Consider the following 26,795-nt stretch of genomic DNA (forward strand, 5'->3'; position numbering starts at 1 on the left):
TTGTTGACGTGTGCGCTTTTCTACACAGAGGCGGGTGCGTATCTTAGCTGCTACAAGATAGTGGTCCGAAATCTATCCGTTGGTGAATGAGTTACGGAAATGTAAAAGAAATAAAAAAATTGGAAGTTTTTATGTAAATAATTACTGATGATGGACTAAATTATGTTGTATATGGGTATTATAGAGACAAGAGACAAACACATTTTAACAATTAATTTGTGGCGTTTAAATACGATATAAATTTGCCCTCCGAAATAGCGTCAGAATTTTCTTAAAGAGCCTCAGACGAATTAAATACTTTTTAGGAAGAAATTTTACAAGAGTTAAACTGTGTAGGCTCTCCAAACCAGGACCAAACTGGATGAATGAAAATGTTAATGTGTGGGTTGATAAATAATTTATTTATAGTTTGTAACAAAAAAAATTACAAAATCGTAAAACGCATATCTGAAATGATTGGTGGGGTCTTTATCTAAGTAACTTTAAGTTTACTCGATGAGGAGCTCAGTTTTAAACTTGTTCTTAAACGATGGACACAGACACTTTCTTTTATCAAATTTGTCGCATTTGTCGATGAAGGTCGATAGAACAGTTTTACGTTCTTTATGGTAAACCAGTTTATCGAAGGAATAAATGACAGCATGAAAATTTCGAATTCGGATTCGCTGCGGATTCAATGATTAGACCCATTAAATATTAAGATGATGGGATACAGAAGTAAAAGCTAAAAATAATCTGGGTGCCACGAGCTCACAAAAACAAATCATGCTACATAGGTTTCCCAGAGAGATTTGAGAATACTCAAACTATAAATAAGAAATTGTACTAGAATTTTAATCTCATTTTATTTTCCAAATCGTTTTGTGCGTATTAAAAATATATTTATATGTATGTAAAGTCTTTAACAGCTTTAGGTACGTAAACCTCAACCGTCTTATATTTTAAATGAATTCAGCTAGATCGAAAAGACGTAACCATAATACACTTAAGTTGTAATAGTTTCTTGTCAAACAGTTATCGTTTAATCGATAGAAATTTGTCGAAACTCTAGTGTAAACAATTTATATTTACAAATGTTATACTACATAACGTAAACTATTTCTAACAGCAAGATAACAATTTTTACATATGAATATACGTAGGAATAAAAAAGAATTTAAATGATCTTTAGTTGGCAAACTTTGTACGAACAAAGTGTGTACTAAAAAACTAACGTAATAACATTTTTTTTTTTTTCAATATCAATAGAAAATACTTAAACTCTAAAAAACAGGCAAACATAACCTCACAAAAGAGGCGAGACGTTAACAATGCTTACGTGCGCTTAAAAACGCAACTCATGACGATTGATCCTTTCATAAATCTCTGACGTGAGCACTTCATAGCGTCCCTTCGGCGTCTGATAGTATATGGTATCCTTTATTTTTAGCGGATCGAAACCCTCCTTTTGCAAATCTACTTTACGCAACTTAAATGTGCCAGTCATATCGATTTTGGTGAGGAAACGTAAAAATTGTGGACGCGCATAGGCAGGTAAAACTTTCGACAATTTCTCGGCAAACAGCTCCAAATCAACCTCATTGTTGGGATCGTAAATGGCAGCCATACCGGCGCGTCCCTCCGTATGTGGTATGTTCACGCCATAAACAACGGTATCCTTATAGCCTGCCACATTGCTAACCTGCGCCTCCACCTCGCTGGTCGACACATTCTCCCCCTTCCAACGGAACGTATCGCCTGTACGATCTTTAAAGAACAAATAACCGCGCTCATCGGCAACCAAAAGATCACCCGACAAGAAGGCCATATCTCCTTTGTGAAATACGTCATGTACAATTTTCTTTGCCGATGCCTTCTCATCCACATAACCGAGAAATTCACGCGCCGAATTACCCTTAACAATTTTACCAATAAACACACCCGGTTCGTTGGGCTCACACAGTTGACAGAGACCATCGGGACCACGTATTGGCTCACCACTATCGGGATCAGCGCGTAGAATTGAAATGGGATAAACTTTTGGGAGTATACGTGAGACGAAACCGATCGCACCGACTGTGCTGTCATTATTCATAATATTTGCATTGCCCTCCGTAGCGCCATAGAATTCACCCACTTTGGATATATTGAAACGTTCGACGAATTGTGGCCAAATTTGCGGACGCAAGCCATTACCGAAGATGAGACGCACTTGATGGGCGCGATCATTGGGAGATGAGGGTGTTGCGAGTATATAGCGTGCCATCTCGCCGATATATTGACCAACCTGTGGGGATGTGATGAAAATATTGAGTATAAAACAAATATGAAGACCAAGATATTTAATACAAGGCGTTGCTACTTACGGTTGCCTGAAATTTGACGCAATCAGCAAAGTAACCAGAGGCGGAGAACTTCTTACGTATCGCCACGGTGGAACCAAAGAGTACCGATTGGCCCATACTCATAATGCCACCAGCGGTGTGATAGAGTGGTAGCGGTGTATAGAAGACATCGTCTTGACGGAAACCCATGGTGTAGTTAATGCCAGCCGCGATGAAGAGGTAGCTGCAGAATATATGCGAGAAGGTTATGAGTAAAAAAAATCATAGTAACGGATGATAAACCACATACCGCGCATGTGAGATCACCGCCGCCTTAGGCAGACCAGTCGTACCAGATGTGTAGATATAAACAAGACGATCATGATGATTGGCGCGCTCTGCTGTCGCTGCTACTTTACGCTTCTCCACCGTCTCTAGCAGTGTTGTCATATCACGAGCAGTTGCAATCACATTCGCATTTGCTTGATCATTGAATTGATACAGCGTAATGTCGGCTGGTATGTCATTGTGCACATCCACCACAGCATCAACGAAACCTTCACCGAAAATCAAGGACTTACAATGCGCCACAGTAATGCTGTGCAAAAGCGATGGACCACGCTGATTGGTATTTATCAGTGGTGTGATCACACCGATTTTGGAGAGACCCAACCAGATGCCAACGAATTCAGCACGATTCTCTAACAGCAAGCCCACGACGTCACCCTTGCGAAAACCTTGTGCATGAAAGAGATTCGCAACGCGATTGGAAAATTCATCCAATTGACGGAACGTCCATTGTTGTGTCTCGCTGATTATGGCATTTTTATTCGGATTCCGTTTGACTTGCATCTGGAATATATCGGCGATTGTGAGATTTTCACGTTCATATTTTTTGGTTAAACGCAGTAGCTTGATGTAGGCCCAGAGTGCGCTGTAAGGATAACGAAGGAAATATCTTAAATAAGTTGAAATTCGAAAGTCAAGTTTTTTGTATTTCTCAAACGAACTTGAGTTTTAGAAACAGTTCAATAAACAATTGCTTAAAATATAAAAATTATTTCTTCTTTTTTTATTTTTATTTAAAATACGTTCTAGAAATTTAAAGTAAACAAAACAATGAAGTAGTAAAATTTGAAAAATCATAAATTATTTCACAAAATATTTTTGGAACTCCAAGTGCTTAGCGCAATGAATCTTTGGCGATAAGCCTTTACCGTATCGCAATTAAAATAAACTTTAATCGTTTAATCGCACACTTTATCAATCGAAGAATTGAGAACAGCACCCAAACCGAATTTTATTGTCCGATTAGTGCTAGAAAGTCATAACAACATAACCCATGCTTTACCACGAGCATTTAGTACTTGCTTTTCTGCCACTTCGTTGTTGGTACGAACATTGCACTTTGAGCCGTGTTGACCCGAGTGGATTTGGGTGCATGCTAAGTGACTTGGCAAATACATTTACTCGCCACTCATACTCGACTTTCTTATGTGATAAGATTAGCGTTAATGGTTGTAAATATTTGAGTGCAACTAAGGAAACAGTTGTAGATCACACAGGGTGGATAATGTAGTGTTTTCAAAAATTGACAAATTCTTATTATTATTTCGATTATGTGGCTGCAAGACTTCTTGACGATTTCGATCTCTATCTAATAGATTAATAGTAATATGAATCCCTAACTGTTTATGTTCCTAAGTAGGTTCTATAACTAGTGTGGAGATATCAAATCGCAGCTCCGAGTTTGACTATTGACATCATCGAGACGACAGTTAAAACCATTATCGAACTTGGTGCACAAAATTACGATTCTCCAAATCTATTTCTTCGATTTCCAACCAAAAAATTCCCGTTGATACCTCTATAGTAAAGGGTTTTTCAATAGAGACGCTAGAAAAGTAGACCGATAGGGACAGCAAGCGACGCCAAAGACATATAAGTATATATCTAACAACGACTCGAAATTATTAAAATTTACTACCAAAGTTCGAAGTAAGTGGCCTCAACTTTACGTCCAACTTATGTATGGTCGTCATTATCGTCCTGTCAGATCAACAATTGAGCATCTAGTGGAAAAACTTGAATCCACAGGCCCACTTTTTGTATTCCGTCCCAGTGAGACAAGGAAGTGTCCGTAGTGTCGAGAATATTGCTGCCACTAACGCATCAATTGAGGAAGACCCAAATCGCTTGACCACCAGAATCGTCGTATTTTCGTGATTTGGGCTGAGCAACAACTTGAAAATAATCCGGGTTTTCATCGAAAAATCATCTTCAGCTTACTTACGGCCGTACATATTCCATTATGATCAAGACCGGCACGTTACTGTGAATGGGAATCGCTACCGCTCAATGATAACCGAGTATTTTTATGGACTTGGGCAATATGTGGTTCCAACAGGACGGCGCCACAAGCCACCCAGCTAATGTCACATCGATTTATTGAAATGACCCAGTCAATTGGCCGCCTCGGTCGTTCGATTTGACACTGTTAGACTAGTTCCTGTGAGGCTACTTCAAGTTTATGGTCTATGTCAATAAGCTAGCGACGATTGATGAACTTCGTACGAATATCGAAAGTGATATTGCAGCAGTATCGGCCCAGCAGATTTATGCCGGGTTCAGTGTTTGGATTTCGGCAAGCTTGTCCGTGGTGGCCATGCAAAAGAGATCGAGTTCCATGCATAATGATATTTCATTGATATCCCATTTTTGTTTTATTAAAAAAAAAAAACTTTTGTAGCGCTCTTATTGAAAAACCCTTTATAATATACTCTTCTGCCTACGAACAAGCTCGCAAAATATCGAATATAGAAGTGAAAAATCTCTGCAGATTTGTAGTAGGTTCAGGGCAATTTGTCGACTCCTAATTGTTAATCTAGGGGGTGATCCTGTTTTCTCAAAGGACTGCCTTTTATAATCCACGTATGTTTCCCTTTGGGAAACAGCCTTATAACCTAACCTACAAAAAACGCATCATTCATATATATCAACACTTAATTTTTTCGAAACTTATAGAGTATATACGATTATAGAGTATATATTGATTGAAGGAAGGAAGGAAGGAGACGAGTATATGAGTTAGTTTTTTAGAGTCGGAAGCACATTGGACATTGTTTGACGACAGGTATATGAACCTAATATTCGTTGGAATCACGTGTACAACCTACTGGATGTCAATGCAACAATTTAATATTTTTATGAACTAACTACGAGGTACTATTGTAGTACATATATGTAAGCATAGTATATTGCTGAGTAACGGCAGTTCGAACAATTCGTATTTACTTTAGATAAGCAGTCATTCACAAGTACATTCACCTACGGCGGCACACGCACAATGTACTTACATACATATTTTTAAGTGGTTCATATGTAACGCTTTCTGATTATATCTACAATTTTACATGGGCTACTTAAGCGCCTTACAAATAAGAATGTACATATGTACATATATACATGTAAATGCACATAAATTACAAGTATGTATGCATGTATATGTATGATATAGGTCGATGACTGCCCCCCATTGAAAGTGAATGTTTAAAATAAAAATATTGTAATCGTTAATGAGTGTAGAAAATCACCAAAAAAGCTAAAAAATATAGCTAAGGTCGAATGTGAAGGAACTTGAGTTGGTATATAACCAAAAAAATTCATTTTTAATCTGATTTTTTCTAGGGAAAGAGAAGATGAAAGCTCGACTATTCAATTTTTTTACCGGGTTATTCAACTTAAGACACGCGTGGGCACAATTAACGGAATAAATACTTCGAACTGCGGAGTAATAGTTTCGACGATTCAGAGCGTGTGAAAACGACACCATGGATAAGCCAGGCGGCGGAAGATCTGTGAGGATGTATACCGATCAACTCATGGAAAACATCGAGTTAGAGCGGCTCGTGACATCGCCCAGGAGATGGGAGTTAGTTACCAAACCATTTTAAAACATCTGCAGAAGGCTGGATACACCAAAAAGTTTCATGTTTGGGTGCCGCATGGTTTGACGCAAAAAACCTTCTGGACCGAATCAACGCCTGCGATATGCTGTTGAAACGGAACGAACTCGACCCATTTTTGAAGTGGATGGTGATTGGCGACAATAAATGGATTACATTTGACAATATCAAGCGAAAACGGTCGTGGTCTAAGGCGAGTGAATCGTCCCAAACAGTGGCTTAGCCGGGATTGACGGCCAGGAAGGTTTTGCTGTTTGTTTAGTGGGATTGGAAGGGAATCATCCACTATGAGCCTACTGCGAACAACTGGAAACAGGCGATTGACCAGAACCGTCCAAAATTGGCCTACAGGAAGAGTGTAGTGTTCTATCAGGACAACGCCAGACCACACCCTTCGTTGATGACTCGTCAGAAGCTAAGGGAGCTCGGATGGGTGGTTTTATCGCATCAACTATATAGCCCGGACATAGCGCAAAGTGATTACCACCTGTTTCTGTCCATGGCGAACGCCCTTGGTGGTATAAAGCTGGATTTTTGAACTAAATTCGATCACTGTAACACTCTTTATAAAGCATTAAAGAAAGAGCAAAAAAGGCTGATTTGACTACCAAATATGAAGGTCAGATCATGCAATCACAAGAGATTGATCCGAGTTGATTGAACATAGGCGAGGTCCAAGAGTAGACCGCGTTAAGCGTGGGGACATCCACCCACTCTCAGTTCAATAATAATAAAATTGAGGATTCCTTCCAACTCTGGTTTCGTAAGGTTATTTTATACCCCAAATAATCTTAATTTTATAGTAAGCATTCAAAACTTTTCAGAACCTTTAGATGCTTTTTATACTCTCGCAACAAAAGTTGCTAAAGAGAGTATTATAGTTTTGTTCACATAACGGTTGTTCGTAACACCCAAAACTAAAAGAGTTAGATATAGAGTCATATATACCAAAGTGATCAGGGTGACGAGTAGATTTGAAATCCGGATGTCTGTCCGTCCATCCGTCTGTCCGTCTGTCCGTCTGTGCAAGCTGTAACTTGAGTAAAAATTAAGATATCTTGACGAAACTTGGCACAAAAATTCCTTGGCACCATAAGAAGATCAAGTTCGAAAATGGGCAGAATCGGACATTGCCACGCCCACAAAATGGCGAAAACATTTGGAATAAAGGATCGCACTAGGAGGGCGCATATTTGGATGTAATTTTTTAACGAAAACGTCAGAAACACTAAATTTTGCAGAAGAAATAGCAGAAGGGAGCTGTACTCAGATTTTTTTACAAAATGGAAAATGGACGTGGCATCGCCCACTTATGGGTCAAAAACCATATCTCAGAAACTACTCGACCGATTCGAATGAAATTCGGTATATAATATTTTCTTGACACCCTGATAACACGGACAAAAAATGGGCGAAATCGGTTCACAACCACGACTACTTCCCATAGAACTCCATCTGATTCCTGCACTTTATAATGTAAACATAAGGAACCAATGAAGATAACGGAATAAATCCGTTAATTGTCGAAAACGGACCATAACTTTTCAAGGCCCCAGATATCGAACATGTTGAACTCAGCGCCTAAGGATAAATTTTAACTGAAAATATGGGTAAATCTCTCAGATATCTCAATTTAATTCAGAGGAAATTGTTTTCTTCTAATAGTGTATCTCTGTTCCAAAAATTATTAAAATCGGGTCATAACATTTCCATATACCTCATTATATATCTAATTAAAGGTTTTTCAAAAATACGGTGAGCTTTATTCCGCATATATGTATTGGTTAAATTTCTTCAATAAATTGCGAGAGTATAAAATGTTCGGTTGCACCCGAACTTAGCCTTTCCTTACTTGTTTTTTTATTAATCCTTCAGTTTGCAAAACTGATGCGAAAAGAGTATCATTGGACAAGGCCTCAAGAGTTCTCAATAGTTGCATGGGAGACACTACAGTGCTACCATTGTTGATTCTATAATATATCTTCGATAGATTGCTGGAACAGTGTAAGATCTTGCAAGGTTGCGAAAGCCTTTTCAGCAAATCTAATTCAATTTGGCGACGTCTCTAGAACTGAATACATTTGTTTAGTATTTAGAACAGACTTAAACTTCAAAATACTATCATCGAGACCAGGGTTATTTTGATTGAAATAATTATGTCTTTTACTAAATAAAATAACATCGAAAAGTTGTAAGAGCACTGTAATCGATGCAAATTAAAATTTAAAATACTAAATATTCATGACAAGCTCTTTTATCATATAATATATGTATATTAGGTTCAGGGTGCTGATCACGCTTATCGTTTTGAAAATTTTCTCTATATACTACTTACTCAATCAATAAACCTAGATACTGATTATCACTGCAATAAACCACAAGTAATTGCATAATGTGCAACCCATATACATACATATAAAAAGCTAATACAATCATTTTCCTGCTTACCGGTAATGAAATAATAATAATAAAATGAAATGTTGCAATTCAGCGCAACAAGAAATCAAATCAACTACTACCGGTGGGCTGATGGTTTGATATTGTGGTTATAGAATTATATTATTATATGACTGCGTGTATTATACTCGTATATAGCCGCTATAAATGTGTTGTTGGAAATCAATATGCAAATGTGTATACTGTAAATATATATCCATTATATGCATACATATTATTTTGTATTTATACACGTGACAAATATAACTAAAGTGCACTTAAAGTCAATCATATGGAAATAAATCTTGAATTGACAATAAGCTAGCAAACCACCATTTATTTCTCTAATTACCGCAAGTGATTGTAATTAAATTGGAAAAAAATATCGAGATATTATTTGCACATATTATTGCACAGTAAGACTTCCTCATTGAAATTTTTTAATTTTTTTTAAATTCATTTCCTACTACAAAAAAGAATGGAAATATTAAAAAACACATTTTCTACTATAGTTAACATATTCTGTAGCATATACATCTTTATGTATATAGAAATTTAAAAATGCATAAAATTTAAACAAATTCTACACAAAAATCGCCTCGAAGTTTCGTTTCATCTTCGTCAAGGTTGCTGCAGCATAACAAACGGCTCACAGTCGAATTTTCATAACCGCACAGCCAATCTCCGACTTAGCCATCAACCTGGCCGGTTGGCCGACTTCAAGAAAGCGCAAAAACCAGTTTCATAAAAAGTTGTGAGCGTAGCAGAAATTTAGATCTTCGTGTAGTTTTATGGCACTGAAAACCTCCAATACTTATAATCATATGAATGTACATAAGCATGTATGACTGTGGAGTATGTTCAAAGGTCAAAACAATCTTAAGCGTAATTGGCCGATTTTTTGCTATATTCAATGCAAACTAAAGTGCAAGCAGTAATTTTAAGAAGTTGACAGAAAGCGCAAGACCATAATAAATAATATAAAAAGGCATTCTACAAAAATATATAAATGTATATATGGAATGTATTTATATAATTAAATTATCATTTTTCGGTTTATTTGGCTTCATACTATAAAAATAAATATATGCCAAAAATTTTTCAATGGAATGGTTTCAAAGATCAATAATGATACTAAATTTCGATAGTTTCCGAGCAGACCATCTGTAAATTCAGTCTCATCTACTTTGAATCTGAAAGAAGTTTAGTATATTGAACATTCCGGTATTACTATCATTCCTCGCCACTTAATACGATCTGAATCAGCTGTGAAAGCTCACTCGGTATGCCTTATAATTGAAGACGTATACGTAAGACTACTGAAGTAAGACTATAGTGCTCCATTGTGATCATTGAGGACCCCTCACATGTGAGTTGAAAGTTAAGGTTTTTTCTTAGATTAAAGTTGAGTAAATACTTTCAGATGAAATTCACTTCAAGAAAGTTAGATTAGATTAGATTAAGCCCGCTTTTCTCGATGAAAGTGCTGCCTCTTTATATTTCAACAGATGCTGGAACTCTCACTCACAATTTGAAAACTCGAGTACTGGGCAGAATAAATGCGACATTTTTTGAGAAAAGAAAACAATATTAAATACCTATGATCCAATATGACCTCTCCTATTATCACTGTATATCAATTAACCACAACACGCCAGGAAATGGACATGATGCTATATCGTTTTGGTTACAGAGCCCCCATTACCCCACTACTTTTTCTCGTAATCGCAGGTCATTCAAGGAGCCTATTGTTAGGTGCCTCCGCTTCTAGGTCACAAAATCGACATTGATTCAACAAGCAGATTCATAGTTTGTGCAGATGGCTCCTTAGTCTGCAGTGCCACTATTTGTTTTATATTGTTTTTTGGAAGCACGATCAATTGTTTAAACTTTCTGGTTATATCCCCCCAAGAGACAATTTGGAATGGCGAATGCCATGCAATTGTAGTCAGTAGCGGTTCCTACACCTCAAGATGGTACTAATCTGAAGTACAGAGCATAGATAGAACCTCTGAAGTACTATTGACATCGACGAAAAAATAGTAACTATAGCTAACATTTACTTAGAGAAGCGGCCTAGGTTTACTAAACCAACTAAATAAAACTGCAATGAAAAAATACAGGAAAATGTGGTTGTATTAAAAGGTAATGGAAAGTAGTTTCCTTTAGTATCAGATGTAGCTAACAAGTGCGACACTTTGAAAAAATATTATTATTTTTTTTTGCTTATTCGATTGTTTATAATTTCAAAAATATCCCGTCAAAGCGGTAAGGTCGTACCATGAATAGTTTTTGAAACATTAAATGTGTTTTTCTCAAAACGACAACGAGAAATTAACCAACTTGAAACTGAGTATTCCGGAATATAGTTACTATACTATACAAACGGACATTTTTTCCAGAACTAAGCCTTTTTGTTAATTTTTGATATTTTTCAAAAATCGTAGGTCGTAGGAAATATCTTCAACTTTAATAACCTTTTTGAATTTTTTTGTTTCAGTTACACCTTCGGCCGGAATCATGTCAGCAGTTGGGGAATTTTTTTCGATACCTCCCAAGACATCAAATAACTCCGTTATTTTACAATATTTTTGTAAAAAAAAATCTCAAAATATAGCTAAAAATATACCGAAACATTCAATCGAGTACTTTCTTAAAAAAATTCAGGAAAATCGCCAAATTTTTCATGGGTTACACTGGTATAACCCCTTAAGTTTCAGAAATAGTACTCTGTGATAGTAGAGTTCCGACTCTGGCTTAACCGTCATCGAAAAAATATTTTCTTAATTTTATAGCAATCCAAATCACACACAACAAATAATCATACAACAATAAGTCTGACAGAGGCTCATTCAAAAACTAACCTCAAATTTAAAATAACGCTTAATACTCCATTAAATTTATCAAAAATTTTATATATGTACATACACACACTTAAATACTTGTATAAAAATAAATAATTTAAAATGCCGATAGCGTTAATTAAGCAGCACCCAATACTTGAAGCGTATATATGCATATGTTAGTATTTAAATATTTAAATATGTATGTCTTTATTATGAATATGCATGTGCTCACGAACATAAAACCCACCAATAGTACAGAATGTACTCGTAATGACTGAAAGTGACAATAAAGTTGAAAATTAAAATGAAAACGAAAATGTTCTTCAAACGCCAAATTTGTGCGTAAAACAATTCTGTAGGTCAGTGGTGGCGTCCGGTACGTTGAACGGTAGCCAGCAAAGCTTTGTGATATTACTTCATTTTTGTTTTTGGCATTCCTTTAACACTACTTTTTGGTTTTTGTTTTTGTTTCGTTTGTTCAAATAGCAATTCTACTAAGTTTTATTTAACATTCAGTGCGATGAGAAGCTATTAGAATTTTAATTACTTGGAGTTTTATAATTATATGAATATTTTATAAGAGGCATATGAGTTCATAAATATTTAGTATTTATATATTTATACATAGTGTACATATGCTCTATATATTCACACCTAAAATACTCAATAATATTTTACAAACCAATTAGAAAATAATAAAAATAATGCAAAGTAGAAAAAAACTAATAACTAAAAATAGCAATATAAGGTGCACAAATTTGATGAAAAATTAAAAAATTAAAAAAAAAAAAACGAACAAAAAAATAAATAATAAAAATAGGAAAAGGAAAAGGAAAGTAATAAAAAAAGTTTTATTTAAAAAAAACTTATCAACATTAAAAATATAAAATAGAATATAAATTCAGAAGAAATAAAATAATATAAACTAAATTTGAAAAAACATTTAAGAAAAATTAAAAATAATTTTAAGTAAAAACGATTTGAAGAAAAATATACAGTAAAAGCTCTTTATTCGCGGGGTATATGTTCCATAAATATGCCGCGAATACAGAAACCGTGAATACGGGATGGTAATTTATATGGTATTATAGGGGATATGTTCCTAGGTGACAAAAAAAAAACAAATAGGTATGTTAAAAAAATGATTTAATTGAAGTTTTTGAACATTTCAACTAATTATCTTAAGGCTTAGGCAATGGCTTGAAGAATTTTGTAATTTTTTCTTGCTTAGCAGTTTTCAAAAGCTCCTTCAATTCAGACTGATACATAGCAGTCGCATTAGCAATTTGTCTCTTAAAAATTAGAATTCGTTCCATAGACGGATCAATGTTCATAAAGAAATCGAAGAGCTCATTTGCCTTTAAGAATGGCTTCACTAAAATTTTTCAAATTAAATATCACGTTTCCAGTGCTTGTTGAAACCTCTTCTTCAATAGGTTGTGTTCAGTACCATGTGAGCCCCTTCTATATGGAAATATTACCAAAAGTTCAAAAATATTGCGAAAATAGTGGAATATTTAACATTTTCTTGTAATAAGATCTAATATTGAATTGGATACCTATTGGAATAATTTTATTATTATGTATGTGCTTATTAGATCAGCGAATAAAAAAATTTTTAGTCGCGAATATAGAAATTGGGTCTCATTTTTTTAATCCGCGAATAGTGAAAACGCGAATAAAGGAAGCGCGAATAAGATAATAAGTATATGCAATTTGAATAAAAAAAAAATAAAATTTTATAAAAATTGCAATCTTTAAATCGATTTAATTAATTTTATTAATACAAAATTTATTTAAATACGAACTATAATATGAAAATCTGAATAACAAAGAAGTAAAAACAGAAAAACGAAATTTGGATCGATACAGATAGGTAAACAATGATATAAAATTAATTTAAAGACGAACCGAACCCATTTATAATGAAAAAAAAATTTTAAGAAAAAATAAATAAAATTATAAAACATAAAAAAGTAAAGTAACAAAAAATACTAATATGAAATAAACAATATAAAATATATTTGATAACACATCTCAAAAATTAACCGATATATATCGAATAAAGTTCACCGAAAGTTTGAAAGTCCGTATATGAGGTACATATGTATGTAGGGCCTAGAGGAAGTATTAACCCCATTTTTGGCACAGAGGCAGACTATCTTCTGTGAATTGCTTTAGAATATCTGTGAGATTTACCTATATTTTCGGTAAAAAAAATTAGTCACAAGCACTTAACTTTCAAAAAATTAATAAAAACAATAAAAAAATACGTTAAATGAAAAAATATTAAAAACAGCGCATGGAAAAAATGGAGATGAACATAAGAAGAACATAAACTAGATTTAATTATCACAAAAAATTTATTTGCCAAAATATAAAAATAAATTGAACAAGTAAGAAAGGGCTAAGTTCGGTTGTGACCGAACATTTTATACTCTCGCAATTTATTTATTTAACTTTATTTATATTAATAATATTCGTCATATATATTGTATAAAGTCCATTGAAAGTTGGAAACCCTAATATTAGGTTAGAAGCACCGAGGTCCTCATGTTCGATATATGGGGCCTTAAAAACCTATGGTCCGATTTCGGCGATTTTTAGAATGGGGCTGCCACACTATTAACATAGTATTTATGCAAAGTTCTGCATCGATATCTTCACTAGTGCTTACTTTATATATTGTAAAATAAACGATTCAGATCGTCTTCAAAGTTCTGGTATATGGGAAGTAGGTGTGGTTGTGAAGCGATTTGGCCTATTTCCACAACATATCATTGGGATGTAGTGTTTCTGACGTTTTTCGTTAGTGAGTTAACCCACTTTTAGTAATTTTCAACTTAACCTTTGTATAGGAGGTGGGCGTGGTTATTATCTGATTTCTTTCATTTTTGGAATGTATTAAGAAGTGGCTAAAAGAAACGACTGGAGAAAGTTTCGTTTATATAGCATTATTGGTTTGCGAGATATATACAAAAAAACCTATTTGAGGGCAGGACCATGCCCACTTCTTAAAAAAAATTACATCCAAATATGCCCCTTCATAGTGTGATCCATTGTTTCAAATTTTATAATTTTTCCACAGCTTTATTTATGGCTTAGTTATGACACTTTATGTGTTTTCGGTTTTCACCATTTTGTGCTCGTGGCAGTGGTCCGATTTTGCTTCGAAAGCAACCTTCCTATGGTGCCAAGAAATAAGTGTGCCAAGTTTCATCAAGATATCTTCATTTTTACTCAAGTTACAGCGTGCACAGATGGACGGACGAACGGACAGACAGAAATCCGGATTTGAACTCCACTCTTCACCCTGATTACTTTGGTATATATAACCCTATATCTAGATGATGGAGTCATATGTAGAAGTTCACGTAAGTGAGGAAAGTTTCTGACTGTCATTCACTTGGGAGTGGCCAGGAACGATTCTTTTACACGTGGCTCAAGCAGCTCACGACTTCAGGTCTTAGAACAAGTATCCTCTGGGTAACCAACAGACATCCGTTTGGAGGCGAGCTAAAGTGAGAAGGCAAAACCCGCTTATGCGGTTGTGCGTAGGGTTTGGGACCCACCACATAAAAACACCCCCCAATGAAAAGAACAAAACAGCCTCGGATGAGAGACCCCAATTTTGATTACGACCACTGCAAACGTTTAAAGGGCTATGATTTAAGGGCATGCACCTGGAATGTCCGGACCCTTAATTGGGAAGGTGCCTCTGCCCAGCTAGTTGATGTCCTCGTAAGAGTAAAGGCTGACATCACCGCAATGCAAGAAATGCGATGGACGGGACAAGGATTCGGTGTGGGATTCGTGGTGGGAAAGAGACTCCGTCGTCGAGTCCTGGCATTCACTCCGGTGGATGAACGTCTAGCCATAATCCGCATCAAAGCGAGGTTCTTCAACATATCGCTGATTTGCGCCCACGCCCCGACGGAAGAGAAGGACGAAGTGATCAAAGATACCTCCTATGAGCGCTTAGAACGTACCTATGAGCCGCTGCCCCCGCCACAGTGTCAAAATCCTGCTTGGCGATTTCAACGCTAGGATGGGTAAAGAAGGTGTATTTGGCACAACAGTCGGAAAATTCAGCCTCAATGACGAAACATCACCAAACAGTCTGAGGCTGATCGACTTCGCCGGGGCCCGAAATATGGTCGTCTGTAGTACTAGATTCCAGCATAAGAAAATCCATCAAGCTACTTGGTTGTCCCCGGATCGAAATGCGTAAGTATGAAGAGCTTGACAAGCTGGCCGACAGGGGTAATGCTCGAAAATTTTACGAAAAGATCGACTAACTGAAGGTTTCAAGACCGGAGCACACTTCTGTAGGACCCCCCGAGGTGATCTAGTTATTGACGACCAGAGTATACTGAGTTTGTGGAGGGAACACTTCCCCAGCCTGCTGAATGGCAGTGAAAGTACAACAACAGGAGATGGCGAACCCGATTCCACAATCGACGACGATGGAGCAGATGTTCCATTGCCCGACCGTGAAGAAATTCGAATAGCAATTACCCGCTTGAAGAACAATAAGGCGGCGGGGCCCGATTGATTACCGAGCTATTCAAATACGGCGGCGAAGAGCTGATAAGGTGCTTGCATCAGCTTCTTTGCAGAATATGGTCGGAAGAAAGCATGCCTGACGATTGGAATCTCAATTACCGTGGGATAAGCCTCCTCAACATGCATACAAGCTCCTGTCGAGCGTATTGTGTGAAAGATTTAAGCCCACCGTCAACAAACTAATTGGTCCTTATCAGTGTGACTTTAAACCTGGAAAATCCACCATGGACCAGATATTCACCATGCTCCAAATCTTGGAAAAGACCCGAGAGAGAAGAATCGACACTCACCACCTTTTCATGCCTTCTGCCATTGCCTTCGATAGCACGAAAAGGAGCTGCCTCTATGCTGCGATGTCTGAATTTGGTATCCCAGCAAAACTAATACGGCTATGTAAACTGACGTTGAGCAACAGCAAAAACTCCGTCATGATTGGGAAGGACCTCTCCGAGCCGTTCGATACCAAACTAGGTTTCAGACAAGGTGACTCACTATCGTACGACTTCTTTAACTTGATGTTGGAAAAAATAATACGAGCTGCAGAGCTAAATAGAGAAAGTAAAATCTTCTATAAGAGTGTACAGCTGGCGTACGCCGATGATATTGATCTCATCGAAAGCAACAACTGCGCCGTTTGTTCTGCTTTTTCCACACTTGATAAGGAAGCGAAGCGTATGGGTCTGGTGGTGAATGAGGACAAGACCAAATATCTCCTGTCATCAAACAAACAGTCAGCGCATTCGCGTCCTGGCTCCCACGTCACTGTTGACAGTCATAACTTTGAAGTTGTAGATAATTTCGTCTACCTGGAAACCAGCATTAACAGCAATAACAATGTCAGCCTGGAAATCCAACGCAGAATCACTCTTGCCAACAGGTGCTACTATGGACTAAGTAGGCAATTGAAAAGTAAAGTCCTCTCTCGACGAACAAAAACCAAACTCTACAAGTACCTCATTATTCCCGTCCTACTTTATGGTGCAGAAGCGTGGACGATGTCAACATCCGATGAGACGGCACTAGGAGTTTTCGAGAGAAAGGTTTTGCGGAAGATTTATGGTTCCTTAAACATTGGCAACGGCGAATACCGCAGACGATGGAACGATGAGCTGTACGATTTATACGACAACATTGACATAATTCAGCGAATAAAAAGACAGCGGCTACGCTGGCTAGGTCATGTTGTTCGAATGGATGAAAGTTCTCCAGCTCTGAAAGTATTCGATGCAGTACCCGCTGGTGGAAGCCGAGGAAGAGGGAGACTTCCACTCCGATGGAAGGACCAGGTGGAGAGGGACCTGGCTTCGCTTGGTATAACCAATTGGCGCCAAACTGCCAGAAGGAGGGATACGTGGTGCGCTGTTTTGGACTCGGCTATAACCGTGTAAGCGGTGTCTACGCCAGTCAAGAAGAAGAAGATATCTAACTCGTTAAATTTTGGGTGTTACAAACAACCGTTATGTGAACAAAACTATAATACTCTCTTAGCAACTTTGTGGCGAGAGTATAAAAACAAAATTAATGTTATTCTAAATGAAAAATATGTTTATTAAATGTATAAAAAATGCAAACAGAAAATATGCCAAAAAAAATTACAAAGTAAAATCAAGTGAATCAAATAATACAATTTTTTTAATATAAAAATAAATCAAGCTATTTATATGGATAAAATAATAAATAAACAAATAATCAGCAGTGCAGTATTAAAAAAAATACTATTTAATATATTAATAGATTTGTATGTTTCACATCATACACAATTACTATACACATACATCTTTTCTCTAAACAACTAATTAGTGTCGCTGTGTTGTTTGCTATTGTACGGAATATTAAACAACAAAATTGAATAAGTGCCTTGAAATGCACTAAATATATACATATGTATATGTAAATATATTTTAAGTGTACTATATAAAAATGGATATGGTGCATTAGTTCCCTTATTAAAAAACCATTCTCGCCTATAAACAATTAACAAATTCTAACGTGGCTATATGAACTACCGAAAATGGACGCCTAAACACTGGTCAATGGACGCGACAACTTCCGCACTACCCGACAAATACGATGAACAACCTCGCTAGCACAGACGCATGCGTCGTCACTATGCAAAGCAAAGTCAAGAATAATAAAAAATAAAATAAAAATAGTTACTTGTTGATTCATTAAAACAGACAGACGAGGCAAGCGCGATGGCACCCAAAGTTTGCAACGTCATTGAGCGACACGCTTTTAATACAAATGTGCTTTTGACTAACTACTAACATAGATGCACACACACACACTCTTTTATAAATATAATAGAAATATAAAAGAGGAAGTAAGTAATAGCACCAGCATGAATGAGTATGTACTAAATTGGTTTAGCCATTACTAAGCGTTGGAGACAAGCCAAACTGTTCGCTAACGACCCCTTCTTACCCACATTTTTCGTTTAAAGCTTAACCATTTTTGTGAATTTGTAAACAAATGTGTTTCAAGCTTCGATTTTACTTTTATTTTGAGCACCACTTAGGCGCAGACCAACCAACCGGCTACGTTGATTCCATTTCAATTGATTTTAAATTAATTTTTTTTATTTGTTGTTTTGCCTTTTTACTTCTTTTAATTTGTATGCAAGTTACAGCATGGTGTTGTTGGCTAGCATAGTTGTTTTTGTCCCGTTTACCTTGAACCTGAAAGGGTCATACGTGCGCTATGTTGACTTAGATAAGTGTATCTCACTTAAAAACTGCAACCAAATTTGAGTGTGTGTGTGTGTATATGTGTAGATAAGTTCAAAGTACTCGAAATGCAATTACTTTAAACCTACTTCGTAGTTTATGTTCTCTATCGGCTATTACCGTGATATTTATTTGACTAATTATTTATAAAATTGCATTTATTTATAGAACGTTAGTCAACTTAAAATTAATTGCATACTTAACTCACGACAAAACAAAAAAAAATAATTCAATTGAAATATCATTATATGTAAGTACAAAATTATACAGCTGTGAACGTAAACTAAATTTTTACCCAAAGTTTAAAATTTTTTATTGACTAAATTAAACATTTAAAAAACCACAAAAAAAACTTACTCAATTGTATTACATTTGAAAAAAATTCTAAAAAATTTAATTTTTGTTAAAGGGTGGCAACTCTCAGTTTCAATCAAATATCTCCAATAGGCATTTTCAAGTGCATTATAGTATCTTTACATATGAAAATAATCTCGTTCAATAACCTAACCAGCATCAATAATACCAACAATGTCAGCCTCGAAATCCAGCGCAGAATCACTGTTGCCAACAGGTGCTACTTTGGATTGAGTAGGCAATTGAAAAGAAAAGTCCTCTCTCGACGAACCAAAATGGAACTCTATAAGTCGCTAATTATTACCGCCCTGACCTATGGTGGCGAAGCCTGGACGATGTCAACATCAGATGAAACGACGGCTACGCTGGCTAGGTCATGTTATCCGAATGGACGAAAACACTCCAGCTTTGAAATTGTTCGATGCAGTACCCGCCGGAGGAAGCCGAGGAAGGGGAAGGCCTCGACTCCGTTGGAGGGACCAGGTGGAAAGCGACCTGGCTACACATCTCCAACTGTCACCGAACTGCGAGGGAAAGAGAGGAATGGTGCGTTATCATCGCTTCGGCTATAATCGGCTAAACGGTTTCAACGCCAATCACCAAAATTCATCGGATTTGCTTGAAACTCTCTACTCAGGGATTTTTGGGTCACTTATTGCGAATTTGTCATTACTTTTCAAAAATACAAAATGACGGGCCAGTTAGCCGGGCACATTTAAAAAATAAATTCATATTGGGCTTGGAGCTCGAGTTACCTTGTGAAATAAGAGTGACCCTCGCTTAACTTCATTATGGATATTGTAGCAGTTTAAATTCTAACTTATCCAGACTAGAACCTAGCATTTTTTATATACCCAACGAACCCAACTCATCTAACGCCCCTTTCCCTGTGGGCTGACCCCCTCGAAGCAACTCATCGGGCCTCCTGTTAGATAACGTCGATGACAACTAATGCATACATAAATATATATTTCCACTTTTATTGAAAATTAATTAGAATTTTAAGCGTAAACCATAGCACATGCTAATGAACTGTTTGAACTTTTCGATTATATAAATCAAAGCACCGATTCTTTACATAAAACGTCATGAGCAGAATACAAACACATACAATTTTGTAACAAAAAAAAATATTGTATTCTATTCTTCAATATTAACACAACGCTTCCCTATTTCACATGATCCAATTAATTTCACTAAATATTATATTTAATTTTTATATTATGTATTAAATTTTACTATTTACATGAACACACATCTTCGCAGAAAGTTGAAATTGCACAGTGCGTCACAGCCTAAGTATTTTGCATTTAGAAAACCATTTTATTACCACTATTTATTTATTATTTACTATTCTTGACTTTGACGCGTATATATGATTGTATGCATATAAAAAAACCTACTTATTATTTCATTCACATCAGTTGAGATCGCTTTTATTGTAAATGCGACTATTGTTGAATAATCAAAGCTTAACTTAACTGATCTTGCTAGGTCACACACTTACTGCAAGAACATTTACATGGGCACAGGTTGTTGACTATTAATTGACTAATTGATTAAATAACTGACAAACGCAGCGATTAGTTTGCAAATTATAATTGCATTAAATGAAATTAATTAAAATAAATAAAATAAAAAATATGTTACGAAAGAAATAAGTATAAACAATACCGTAAACAAGCAATAATTATCGTAATAATCATAATTATAAAATTAATTCCAGAAAAATGAAATATAAAATAAACTATAAATAAATAGAATAAAACTACTGTGAATAAAAAATTAATTAGACATTATTATACACACATAGAAGAAAAAAATAGATAAAGAAATTTACATTAATGTTTTATAAAAAAATAATAAAATAAAGAAGTAAACTAAAATCAAGCAGAAAAAATGTATTAATTAAAAGTAGAAACAAAATTAATTGACAATAATATAAAGTAAAAAACTGAAACAAATATGATATATAATAAAAAAAATATATAAAATAAATAAAAAATTAATGAAAAAAATAAAAAAGAGAATATACAGTGGAACTTCCATAACTCGAAGATCTATCACTCGAAGATCTCCATAACTCGAACTCTTGAATTGTTGGGATAGAGTCAAATTTCATGCAAATTTTCTTCCATAAATCGAACTTTTCGGCCGGGACGTAATACAAAATTTAAAATTTTACTCTCTAGGCAGGATTTTAAAAGAGTACAACTATATCGTACGAAGGTGAACAAAAAATATGATATTACACTTATGGATTGCATAAATCATGTAACAAAGGCTTGGGATACAGACGTCAAGAGCCAAACAATAGCAAACTGCAACAAATAAAATTACAGTATATATATTTTAACGTATGTACATAAAACTTTATGCGAAGTAAATAAATAAAACTGTGTCTAAATCTATATTTTACAGTTTTTTGAAAAATTGTATATTTTAATCAAAATTTTTATAACTTGAAGTCTCTCTAATTTGAAGTTTTTTTGTGAATTATGGTGACTGGAGTTAGAGAAGTTCCACTGTATTAAAATTTAACCAAATGAAATAAATTTAATAAAATTCAGCAAATAACATATAATAAAAACAAGTAATAAAGAAAACATAATATTAGGTTAGAAGCACCGATGTCCTCGTGTTCGATATATGGGGCCTTGACAATCTATGGTCCGATTTCTGCGATTTTTAGAATGGGACTGCCACACTATAAACATAGTATTTGTACAAAGTTCTGCACCGATATCTTCACTAGTGCTTACTTTATATATTGTAAAATAAACGATTCAGATCGTCTTCAAAGTTCTGGTATATAGGAAGTAGGCGTGGTTGTGAAGCGATTTGGCCTATTTTCACAACATATCATTGGGATGTAAGGAAACTATTACAAACCAAGTTTCATTGAAATCGGTCGAGTAGTTCCTGAGATATGGTTTTTGACCCATAAGTGGGCGACGCCACACCCATTTTCCATTTTGTAAAAAAATCTGAGTGCAGCTTCCATCTGCCATTTCCTATGCGAACTTTAGTGTTTCTGAAGTTTTTGGTTATTGAGTTAACCCACTTTTAGTAATTTTCAACCTAACCTTTGTATGGGAGGGGGCGTGGTTATTATCCGTGGTTATTATCCGATTTCTGTCATTTTTGGACTGTATAAGGAAATGGCTAAAAAAACGACTGCAGAAAGTTTGGTTTATATAGCTCTATTGGTTTGCGAGATATGTACAAAAAAATTAGTAGGGACGGGGCCACGCCCACCTCCCCAAAAAAATTACATCCAAATATGCCCCTTCATAGTGTTATCCTTCATACCAAATTTTATTTCCATAGCTTTATTTATGGCTTAGTTATGGCACTTTATGTGTTTTCGGTTTTCGCCATTTTGTGGGCGTGGCAGTGGTCCGATTTTGCTCTTAATTTTTACTCAAGTTACAGCTTGCACAAACGGACGGACGGATAGACAGACATTCGGATTTGAGCTCCACTCTTCACCCTGATCACTTTGGTATATATAACCCTATATCTAACTCGTTTAATTTTGGGTGTTACAAACAACCGTTATGTGAACAAAACTATAATACTCTCAAGCAACTTTGTTGCGAGAGTATAAAAATTAAGTTAAATAAAATAAATTAACAATAACTAATAATAAATAAAATAAAAAATTACTCTTAGATAGAAGATGGTTCGGAAATGTTCTCAGCTATGCTATCTTCAGCTGGTTAGACATAACCTAGTAATTATGAGGTCACAAAGTATTTCCAACCAAGCATAAGAAGCAGAGATTGCGGTTACTCCTGAAACAGAGTAACGCAGATCCCGATACTAGAAGATGCAGTTATGGGTAACTGTCTCGTTGGTTGATCTGTATGGAAAATGATATTTTAAAAAAGTCACATCAGTTTCTTATGGATAGTCGAGTATTTCCCATAACATAAATTGTATTTATTGATATTGATATTGTATACTGATTCATTTTTGAATGCAGATTCAACTAAACACTTTTTAAGTCTCACCTTTGCCATAGCTATTTCAACCAAATCCATCTTTATACTTAATTAAACCTCTATAGACCCATGTGGGTATATCCACGTATGTATATCCTCCTATCTTAACTTTCAAAAATAAATACCGAAAAGAAAGATACATATATCTAAATCCTAAATACAACCCATAAATACATATATACATATTTACATACTTATACATTTATGAATGAAACTTTTATATATATATATATAATTTTTTTTGAGTAGGGCACTCATCAACACATTCCTCAAATATTTTTATTACTCATGTGTGTATACTCCACTTATTCTTTGACGATGAGTACGTATGTACTCAATTGTAAATATATATGCAAGTATGACTGCTGGTATCAAAGTCCAACTTTATTTATGTACTTAAATTTTAATTTGTCATACACACAACGTCATCAAAAACTTTGCACTTGCGCGAGATAACAAAGCGAGTAATTTTTTATTTACATTAAATATACACAAATGTATTTATGTATGAATTTATTAAGTAAAGAAAATGCAAACAAAGTAATATTTATAGATAATTAAATTGTGAAGAATTCTTAAAGTGAATTTCGGGCGATAAATAAAACATATTCTTATATACACGTATATAAATACGTATATGCATTGAAGAATACTAAAGATTTGCAACGGTCATAAATATGCATGTAGTACTAAGCAAATGAAAATTCAACTTTAAGAAACCCGTTTTACTCGAGAGTCAATTTTAAGCGCAAAAATATGACGAAAATCAGGTAACAAAGTAATTATCCCAGATATATACAATCTTAATGACATTTAAACAAACCTACAGTTTTAAATATGTGAGCATGAATGTATATGCTCTAGCATACTTTAGATACTTATGTATGTATATGTATAAATACAACAATACATATTTATTATCTGTCTATATACACACCAAATGTCCACAAGACCAACATCACAAAGACTTTTTGGACTTGGTTGCAAGGTGTCAGCCATTGTGCCACTTTTAGTTGTAACCGTTAATTGCAAAATCAACAACAGCTTCCAACCAGACTAACTCATATACATAAATATGTATACATATAATATATGTACATACATTTATATAATATGTGGATCGGAGACAAGTGAATTGCGCAGTCGCACAATGTATCTAAAGTAAAGTTATTTTTTTTTTTTGGTATACTTTTCAGTTCTTTTTTACACTCGAAATTCACAGAGTTTTACCAAAAAGCGTTATTGCACTCCAGTGAGTATAAAAATATGTGTGAAAAATCTGTAAACATTTGTTGTAAGTACGCTGAGAATTCTAGCTCAAATTAAATGAATTAAAAAATTAGAAAATTTAGCCGAATAATTATATAAGTTTCTTTTAACAGATTAGTGCAATTTAATAAAAAATATTTAAACTACTTCGAATGTTTAAGATAATATAATATTTTAATGGATTGGAATTATATTTAATAGCAGCGGCGAACGCAGGGGCAAACGCAGGAGGTGTTAAAACCCCATATCCATGGTGTTATACCCCATAAACCTCATATATTATGACTTTCAGTTTTCGTTCCATGAGCAAACTGTTGTGAAATAAATTTAAATTAAAAAAAAATGAAAATTTTCAAAACAGTCATCATTTTTTAAAGATTGGAGCAACAATCCCTATATCTGTCGCTTCAAGTGAACGCTCGTTTCCCTCACTTCGCAGGCTTAAAACATATTTAAGAAATAAAACTGGACGGAATGGCTCTCTTGAATATCCATAGAGATATAAACATCTTTTATTGCATGTATGTATATGATTTTTCGCAATGCATTTGAGAACGATCTATGAACTATAAAACTAAAATGTTATAATGCAATCTTTTACAAAAGGTTATGATAAAACTGATGACTTCTACTATAATTAACCTAAAAAACACGCATGATTAAATCCTACATTACAAGTTTGTCTGGAAAAGTGAAGGAAAAGAAGTTTTATTGTGAGTGAGTTCAAGAAAATTAAGAGCTTCTTCCATAAAAATATACATATAGGCGTACGTTACGACTGCGCATTCCAACAAGTAAATTAGAGAGAACACACGAGCGACTAATTTTGGGATTCCCAGTTATAAAATTAAATAAACATAAAAATATTATATGTTTTAACAACAACAATTTTGTTATTTGTTGGTAAATATAAATATTATAAATAAATATAAAAAAAAATAAATAAAAACAAAAAGTATACGCATTTAGACATTACCACCGCTAAAAGATAAACCTGTTATGGATTTATGTACTTTATTTAAATCTCTTTGTGCTGCTGTCCATATTTTATGACTGCTAGACGCAACGCACAACTCGTTTTGTACGCCATCAAACACAGAAAATATGTGGATTTGTATATACATATGTATATACAATAAGTATATAATGATGTGTAAAAAAATAAAGTAAAAAAGTGGTAAGGTGTAGTGGTGCAACTCACGTCAAATCACGCTTCGATGTTACAGCGGCAATGTAAAACCAACGCCAGCCGACTTTCGTCACCAACACAGCAATCAGCGTGATGGCTACTGCCGGTCCAACCGTGACAATCCAATTCATTGCGAATTTTTCTTAGCAAAATTAATTTTGTTTTTTCAAAACTTTTTAAACAAAGCTAATATAGATTGCAGCAGACACTTTTCAGTATATTCGAACGCGTAATTTGTACGAAAATTCAATACTTGAAATACGCTTCTTTAATTAAATTAATTTACACCACCAGAAAATCACACATATACGGCAAAAGTTACTCGCACGAATGGGCCAGACGGACTAGTGAACACGCAAAAGTCAGCGAAAATTAATATTCACCCGCCTTTGGAATGAATGAGCGAACCGCGCACAATGGCGTAACAGCAACGACTGAAGCGCACAGTAACCAAACGCGTCCATAGTAATGTATGCGATAATACAAATTCTGACGTATTGCCTCGTTCGCATATGTTTGTCAGTAGCTCATACAAAAAAAAAATTAAATAAATGAACATAAAAAAAGAAGAAATAAACAAAAAAAAAATATGTTAAGTGAAGTGTTCCAAGAGTTGCCATACTTTTATTTACATATGTATTTGTGCTTGATCCAAAATTTCAAATGTTCCAACACGCATTCACAGCCTCTGTGGCAGGTTTCCACCCTCCGCTAGTTAACAATTTATTTCATTCAAAAAGAGTCAACGCAGTTAATCTTGGTATTGGTGTTAAGCGAGCTCTCTCTCTCTCATTTAGTTCTCAGTGATATACCTTTATCGCTCTCAATGCTAGCTCCACAAAGATCTTGTTGCGTCCAATTCTAACACATTTACATTTCCATTTGCATTTCATAAATATTTGCATTGAAATTACCAGTGGAGCAGAGTGGAGTGCTCTCTAGTATATTGAATATGTTACGCTCACAAAAATTCAACGCTCGGGGTATTCACAAGTGGTCAGACACTTTTATTACTAGTTACTAGTAAATAATGATATATAACATAAGGTTGAATATAATTTATGAAATTTGTTATTGATGACGTCACTTTAGTTATCATATAGATATTATTAATAACAACAAAGAGATGTAAGC

The 26,795-nt window shown here is 34.9% G+C and overlaps 1 protein-coding gene across 1 annotated transcript; it reads right to left on the reverse strand.

Moving 5' to 3' along the window:
- Positions 1 to 826: 826 nt before the first annotated feature.
- LOC105219626 (long-chain fatty acid transport protein 4) lies at positions 827 to 26,113 on the reverse strand. Its single transcript, XM_011195895.3, has 4 exons — positions 25,674 to 26,113; positions 2,614 to 3,237; positions 2,346 to 2,547; positions 827 to 2,266 (listed from the first exon to the last, which is right to left on the reverse strand). The coding sequence occupies exons 1-4, from the start codon at positions 25,790 to 25,792 to the stop codon at positions 1,325 to 1,327; spliced, it is 1,887 nt and encodes a 628-aa protein (XP_011194197.2). The 5' UTR covers positions 25,793 to 26,113; the 3' UTR covers positions 827 to 1,324.
- Positions 26,114 to 26,795: the final 682 nt, after the last annotated feature.

The sequence above is a fragment of the Zeugodacus cucurbitae genome, chromosome 3 (assembly GCF_028554725.1).
Source record: "Zeugodacus cucurbitae isolate PBARC_wt_2022May chromosome 3, idZeuCucr1.2, whole genome shotgun sequence".
In the NCBI taxonomy this organism is placed as follows: Eukaryota; Metazoa; Arthropoda; class Insecta; order Diptera; family Tephritidae; genus Zeugodacus; species Zeugodacus cucurbitae.